This window comes from Octodon degus, unplaced genomic scaffold, assembly GCF_000260255.1.
Source record: "Octodon degus isolate 3935 unplaced genomic scaffold, OctDeg1.0 scaffold00020, whole genome shotgun sequence".
Lineage (NCBI taxonomy): Eukaryota > Metazoa > Chordata > Mammalia > Rodentia > Octodontidae > Octodon > Octodon degus.
Window position 1 is genome coordinate 15,701,344 of NW_004524596.1, and position 8,096 is coordinate 15,709,439.

At 47.3% G+C, this 8,096-nt stretch overlaps 1 protein-coding gene across 1 annotated transcript; it reads right to left on the reverse strand.

Moving 5' to 3' along the window:
* Positions 1-218: 218 nt before the first annotated feature.
* On the reverse strand, positions 219-6,534 carry Atp6v1e2 (ATPase H+ transporting V1 subunit E2). Its single transcript, XM_004627677.2, has 2 exons — positions 6,452-6,534; positions 219-1,105 (listed from the first exon to the last, which is right to left on the reverse strand). Exon 2 carries the CDS (start codon positions 968-970, stop codon positions 290-292), a length of 681 nt encoding a protein of 226 aa, XP_004627734.1. The 5' UTR covers positions 971-1,105; positions 6,452-6,534; the 3' UTR covers positions 219-289.
* Between the last annotated feature and the right edge of the window lie 1,562 nt (positions 6,535-8,096).

Sequence of the window (8,096 nt, forward strand, 5' to 3'; positions counted from 1 at the left end):
AGGCTGCACAAACAAAAGATAGTTCCACTCCCTTAATCCCAGACCACAATATGGTCCAGATGCTCTTCCACCTATGAATGAACTGGAACGTGGTTTCTGAGCATTAATCTGAGCTTTACTGGCAAGTTAACAAAACACCATGCCTTAGCTAGTCAGTGCTAAAGCTCCGAATAAAGAGAGCACGACAGCAGGGCTTTCAAAGAAGAGAAGCTTTACTTGTTTCCTCGGCCCAAATGATTTAAGGCCACATGATCTAGCAGTTCACTTTCCAGCTTCTCCTTCCAGTACCTCATGAAAAGAACTTTCTGTTGACATTAGCTCCAAACAAAGCCTCTCGGATTTCGGGCATCTTTTGCTGGGCAGAGAGATCAAGTCGACTTTCCAGGGTACTGGCAACCTTTACCATATGGTTGCCGCTGTAGAGCTCCACGCCCCCGGCCGTGTTGCTGGCCAGCTGTGCCTCTTGATCAATCTGGACCTGCACTTGATTTTGGGAGACCATCATGTACTCAGGGATGGCTTTGTGCACTGCAGCCTGCACAAGGAGGCAGTCCTGAGGCCTGCAGCGCACCATCACTATGGGCTCCAGCAGGCGGAGCAGACCCTGGAGCACTAGTTTATCCAGCAGCTCCTGGTACATAATCGGGTCCGCCACAATCCTGCAGAGTCTCAGCTTTGCCTCCCTCAGTAACTCCGAGACGAGTTCATCTCGGGCTGTAAGGACTTTCAGTCTTGCCTGATTCCTCAGTGTGGATATCTGAATTTTCTTCTGCTGCTCGATCTGCTTCTCCTTCTTCTCATAGTACTCCATAACCTTGAGTCGCTGGGACTGTACAAGGCGTCCTTTCTCAATGTTGAACTCCTCCTCAGCCTTAGCTTCGATTTCCTCCACCTTCTCGTTGGCTTCCTGCTCGATGAAAGCCATCATGTGCTTGATCTGCTTCTGGACATCGGCGTCAGTGAGAGCCATGGCGGCTCTCCGAAAGGGGGCTGGAGAGACAGCGAGCGGGCCCGGGGGCTTCTCTGAGTGAGGGTAGTGTCAAGACTGTCTCCAAAGTTCCTCTTTGCCAGCTGTGGAGTATATAAGGGAAGCTAGAGTCACAGCCTAGAAAGAAGAATCACAGAAACCATCTCTATAAGTCCCATTTTACAGATGAGCAAACTGAGGCCCAGAGAGGAAAAGGGATCTGTCTGAGGTTACCCCTTGGAGAACAGAGGTCTCGCCTGCTCTCCAGAACGCCCGGCTGCTACACTCAGATTTTCATCATTACATACTATTAGGGAGTTGGGGCCAGCTTACTTCCCAAGTTCTCTAGGTGAGGATGGCCTAAGACTCAGACAGGAAGTCAGTGGGATGGAGACATCCAAGGAACATATAAATGACAAGGACAGGCACAGCTGAGGTGGAGAGGACTGGGAGAGCCACAAGAAACTGGTCAGACAGGATTCAACCCAGGAAGGCTGCTTAGAGGCAGAAGGGTTTCAAGAGCCTTGGAGTGATTCAAAGCAGAGTGCCTTCAGCAGGCAGATAGCACTTTGGATAAAGCTGAGAGGTGGGAGGGACTAAAAGCCCACTGCCCTGGGAGTGATTTTCTTTTCCTTTTTTTTTGAGGTGGGGGGGCGCGGGGGATAGCTCAGCAGCACAGCAGCCGCCTGGCAAGCGCAAAACACAGGGTCCCAAGAAGTCTAGGAAAGACAAAATTCCACACAGTGATGCCTTTCAGGAGTCTTTTCCTCAGCAACCTGAGCTGAGAAGACAGCAACTTGGAGGATTAAAACAGCAGCAGAAACTTGATAGGCAACAGGAACAAGACAAGGAAAGAAAACTTGAAACTGAACCTGCCGATGAGCCATCTAATGTTGAATCTGTGGAGGAATCTGGACAAAGCAAAACTAAGAGACCCAAGCTGACCAAACAGAATCCAAAGACAGTTCATTGTCAGGAACTCAGAAGCGGGTGAGGCCCCAGCTATTCATTCTGCCGGAGGTACGGGATGCCAGAGAGCCTCGTGGTTGCAGGTGTCCTCAGGTAGAAGAGGTGACTGTCAAGAGTGGGCCTAAAAAGCTGGGACTCATGTCAACTAGATCAGAGCCCATACCAAAGGAGAATTTGGAGAATTGGCTAAATTATTCAACAAAAGTATTGCCAACAGTGGTGTTCCAAGCCTCCATGAATCCAAAGGACAAAGGAGGGTATGAAAAGTGAAGGTAAAGAAAAAAGCCGTTTCATTGAAAAGCAATGTCTGTCTTGGCAAAGAGGTCTCTGTAAACTTCTTGGAGGTTCTCTGGAGATGCCTGGCAAGCCTATCCAGGTGGGAGGAATTGGTTTCCCAAATGTGGGGAAAAGCAGCACCCTTCATAGCTTAAAAGAAGAACAAGTACATAATGTTGGCATATCCATGGAGTTTACAAGCAAACTGAACTATCGTATAGTTGAAGTATTTTATTATAGTTGAGTGAATATTTTAGATTCATTATCTGAAAAAATGCCTGGCACTTGCCTGGCATGACCAAGATATATTGGGTTCAGCCCCCAACATGGCATGTGTACGTGTACACACACACACACACACACACACACACACACGACGGGGGTGGGGGTAGGGAGAGGATGTGAAAAGAACCACACAAATTTTACAAAAGAATACAGTGAATGAATTTTAAAATGCGTCAAGAGGAACACATCAACAGATTTGATCAAGTGCAAGGAAGAGTCAGTATACTTAAAGACAGGTCACTTGAAATTATCCAGTTGTTATAGTTTGCATCTAGATGTCCCCTCAAAGCCTCATGCACTCAGAGGTGGGGCTTTTTGGAGGTGGCTGGATCTGGAGTGGGTGATACTGGGATTAAGGCTGTGTGGTAACTAAGTAGATTTAGCATAGTTCTGGGTGTGGATAATAGAGCCCCACCCTGGGTGTGGGTGGCACCAATCAACAGTCTTCTTTGCCCCCCGCACCCCCTGGGGGCGGGGCTGGCATGCGATGCCGGGGATTGAACCTTGGTCCCTGCCTTGCCCAAGCTTGCCTAAGCAGGTGCTTTAGACCGCTGAGCTACCTCACCAGCCCCAATCAACAGTCTTACAGCCTGGATGGAATATAAAGGGGTAGAGGGAAGGCCAGCCTGCTGCTGCCCACTTGCTGCCTCCTGCCTGCTGTGCCATGGAGTGTTTCTCCCCTACAATGCCTTTCTGCCGCATCACCCCACCTTGGAGTCAGCTGGCTATGGACTGAGCCCTCTGCAAACTATGAGTTGAAAAAAAACTTTCCTACTTTAACTTTGGATGTCCAAATTTTGTCTCAGCAGCAAGTAAAGTAGCTAAGACATCAGTCAGAGGAGAAAAAAAGTTAAAAAATGAATGATAAAGTGTGAAGAAAGCCAAGGGGACTTAGGGGACACCTGTAAGTGACACAGCATCTGCACAACGGGCACCTGGGCAGACAAGGGCATGAGAAACAGCAGAAAGATGATGCCCTCGAACTTCCCAAATTCAGGAAATGAGTGAATATTTAGATTCCAGAAGTCCAACAGAGCCCAACTAGGATAAACAAAGAGAGGTCCACACAATGACCTACTAGAAGCAAATTCACAAAAGTCAGAGAGACTTTTGAAAGCAGGAAGGAAGAGGTCATCACATATCAAGGAGGTCTGAAAGAACCAGAAATCTTGCAAGCCAGGAAGGAGTGGGGTGATATATTCAAAGTACAGCACAATAGTCTGAGGAAGAGGTTGGGGGGAGGCAGGGGAATAACTTCTAGCAAAGAATACGATATCCGGCAGAACCATCCTTCAGAAATGCAAGTGAGCCTGTGGGCCCCAGTGCTCAGAGGGGCTAAGGACTGCCTGAGCACAGAAGCTGGAGGACCTTCTGGGAAGCATGCAAGTGGAGGGAGTGGGAAGGGAGGGAGAAAAGGAGCCAGGGACGGTGTGCATGCCTGCGATCCCAGTGTCTGTGGAGGCTGAGGCAGGAGGACCACAGTTTGTGCCAAGCCTGGGCAGCTTAGTGACTGAATAACATTATCACAAAATAAAAATAAAAAAGGGCTCAATCTAAAGACCTTGAGTCCAGTCCCAACACACACACACACACACACACATACACACACACACACACACACACACACACACAAACACATGCATATAGCAGAAAAGGAAGTAAGACAGAGGACGTTCCTTTCCACTGGGCTTGCCTTACAAGAAGTGCTAAGGGTAATACTTCAATTTGAAATAAAAGGACACTAGATGGCAAGATGAAAGTATGTGGAAGTAGAAGTTTATTAGTTTTTTGGGTTTTTTTTTGGGGGGGGAACTGGATATTGAACTCAGACCCTTGCACTTGCAAGGCAAGCACTTATTCTACTGAGCCATCTCTCCGGCTCTAGAAGCTTATTAGTAAACAGCAAATATTTTGAGTTTGTTTTTATTAAGTTTATTGGTACATTTGAGGTATGCATAATGATTATATTCAACATTAAATATTTTGGCAAACAGGATATTGTAATAATATTGTAATGATTTTGCATAAATCATCTTTCATTCTGGTAAAGTACAAAAAGAATAAAAATAACTGCAAAGATTAACTAGGGGATACGTAACATAAAAGTGTATAACTTGTGTATCAGTAACAATGTGTAGAGGGAAGAGTACAATTTTTGTATGTGACTGAAGTTTTAAATTAAAAATATTGTTACATTTTATGTAAACCCATGAAATCAAGGAAAATAGTCAAACAATGTAGAGGAAGAAAACCTAAGAAAGCTAAAGGTCTCAGATTTCCTGTCCTCAAAACATATTCCAAAACTAAAGTAATCAAAACAGTGTGTTACTGGTGTAAAGACAAATATAGACCAAAATAACAGAATGAAGGGCACAAATAAAGCCACAGGTTTACAATTAAATGATCTTCAACAGTGGCACTGAGATTTTGCAGGGAGGAAGGGACAATCCTCATTAAAACATGTCTGGAAAGCTGGCGATCTCCATGCAGAAGAATGAAATTGGCCCTTTATCTTACACATACACAGAAATCCACTTAAAATGGATTAAGGATTAATCATTGACCTGAAACTACAAAACACCTAAAAGGAAACACAGGCAAATCTTTATAACCTTGGTCTAAGCTATGATTCCTTGGATGCAGCTCTAGGAGAAAAAAACAAGTATAGAGAAATGGAATTATATCAAATTAATTTTTTGTGTGTGTTTCAAAGCAAACTACTATCAGAGTGAAAAAGAAAATTTTTAAATGAAGAAAAAATGCAAGCCATATATGGCCAAAGGACTTAGTGGAGTGGCCAACGAGTAAATGGAAAGATCTTCAACAGTACTAATTATTAGGGAAATGAAAATCAAAATTACACTAAAGTCGGACCTCATACTTGTGAGAATGGCTATTATAAAAGAAAAAAGAAGACAATAGCAAGTATTGGCAACGATTTATAGACGTGGGGTCCCCTGTGCCCTCACTGTTGGTGAGAAGATAAAATGAAGGGCCAGCTATGGAAAACAGTGTGGAAGTTCCTCAAAAAATTAAAAATAGAACCACCACTTCTGGGTATTTACCAAAAGAGTTGAAAACAGGATCTCTAAGAGAGATTTGCATATTCATGTTTATCGCTTTCACAACCAACAAGAGCTGGAAACAACCTAAATGTTCAATGAAGGACACGTGGATTTAAAGACATAGGATATGCATATAATATTCAGCTTCATAAAGAAAGGAAATGTCATGGCTACAACATAGGTGACTCTTGAGGACATTGTGCGAAGAGAAATCAGACGTATATGAAAAGACAAAGGCTGCCTGTTCCACTTCGATGAGGCACTGGAAGTAATCACACTCCCAGACACAGCAAATGGAAGGATGATTGCCACGGCCTCAGGGACAGGGCCACGGCTCCTTGCTGTGTTAAATGCATGCAGAGCCTCGGCCATGCAAGACAGAGGAGTTCCAGAGCCATACTGCATGATAGCACGCACGTAGCTCACAGTTCTGCATGGTGCACCTAAACGTTTACACAGAGAGCACATTTAACATTAAGTGCTTTTAACACACACACACACACACCCTGTCCACAAAGATGTACCACTCACTGAGCTTTGTAGAAATTAAGCCAGTGTTCATGACAAAGAGCAAGCCCAACAGTTCAGTTCAGCCTTACACAGAAAACAAGACAAAGCAAATCAAAACAGAGCACTAACCCACTTTCTTCCTTGTTTTGTTATGTAATTTAACAGCAAAGCATATTGTTGTAAAAAGAGCAAAACAGTCTCTGTTTCTAAACAACAAGTTAATTGCGTGGTTTAAAAAAAAAAAAAAACAACAGCTTGCTAAGCCACCCTGCCCATCACTGGCTTTGGGGGCCATGTCGGACAGATAGCCGAGGAAGCCCGCGATGCAGGAAGCCACAGGTTAAGTGTGTGAGGGAAAAGACGCAGTGGCTGAACTTACCAGGCCCTGCCAAGGCCCGCCTTTGCTGCGGCGCCGGGAGTCTGCACACAGAACATGGAACTTGGAACACACCCCAGAACCTGGCACTGTCACTCCCTTCATTATGCAGACGACCCTCGCCGTTGCCATCTGACCAGGCAGCCTGAATCCATCAAACCCAGCTATCCCTGGGGACGGCTGGCCACGTCTGCCAAGAGGAGGATGAGAAGGATTTCACTGGCACTCGACCCAGGGCCAGCCACCTCCCTGGGCACTGAGAATCTCAATTAAGTTGGCACACAGCAGGCTCCACTCCAGGGTGGGCTCATCCTAGAGACACGTGTGGAGCCCGGCAGGCCATTTATTAATTTCCTAATGAAAACGACAGCTGTCCTGCTGGCAGTCCACAGCCTCCTTCCCCTGAACGCGAGTGGCCAGGGAAGCCAAATCTGGAGGTTGTTTAATGAGAAATTAGCACAAGTAACAGCCACCAGATGGTCTTTAGGGAGGCACGCCCGCTGCAGGGGCTGTCCTGCTGCAGTCTGGGCCCGGAAAGGACGTGAGTGGGCAAGGCCAGTCCCACAGCGTGGGCTCCAGAGGCCGCCTGCTGGATGCCACGTTCTGTGCCGGCCATTGGTAGGCCTCTGGCAACGCAGCCGGGCCCTCAAGGACTGCTTTGTCCTGTGCATATGGAAGTGGTAATAGCATCGATGGGTTTGACGAAAGAAATGACTTGATCTCGGCACACAGCTGACCGCGTGCTTGGAGCTGTCTTCTGTGGTACCCTGCTGCCATGATCGTTGCTGTGTTGCAGGCCACTCTCCTCGTCACAGTCCCTCTGTGTGTGTATCGACGACCTGGGTCTCATTCAATTTCCCTTCACTAAAGTGAGAAGTTAGTCTGGTCTTGCCTTTGAAATTCAGCAGCCCTGCCTGGAATTCAGACATCCCCCCCACGCTTCTCAGCCCTACGCTTGGTGATGGGAGTGAAATTCCTGAACTCCAAGGCCCTTGACTGAGAGTGGAGTGGAGTGGAGTGACTTCCCGGCCCACACACATCCGCGTCCTGGGTCCTCGTGCCTGCTCCTCATCCCTCGTCTTAACTGTTTCTTTGTGCTGGGACTCAAAGGCAGCTGCAGGGTGGGGCAGGGTTCAAAGTCAGGGCTCAGGCAACTGTCTTTGCAGGAATGTATGTGCAGCGCAGCGAAATGCGTAATGTGTCTGGCAGATGTAACTTCTGGCTGTCTGGGATGGGGATTAGGAGCCACATGGGCCTGTCGCTTGAGCAGAACAGCAAAACAAACCAAGAAACACACATCTGCTCTAGCAGGAGAGCTTGGACCCCTCGGCTCAGCCAAGGCAGGCTTGCCTGCAAGTGGCATCCACCCCTGCCTCGTGTTTGGGGCCAGGGTCGGCAGGAAGCAGTCCAAGGAGCCAGAAGCCCCGCCTCCCTCCAGCGCCAGCTTTTCCTAGCCTCGCAGACACATGCCCCCAGCTCCATCGAGCAGCTTCCGCACACGCGGCCCTCTCAGCTACAGTAGCTACTTCCCCCCACTTGCTAAATCCTACCCTTCTTTTCAGGCACCACTGGAGCCCTCCCACCATTCCTGAGCCCCTGGATTCCTCAGCAAGATGAGATGGTGTGACCCGTTTTCCAGATTAGATTC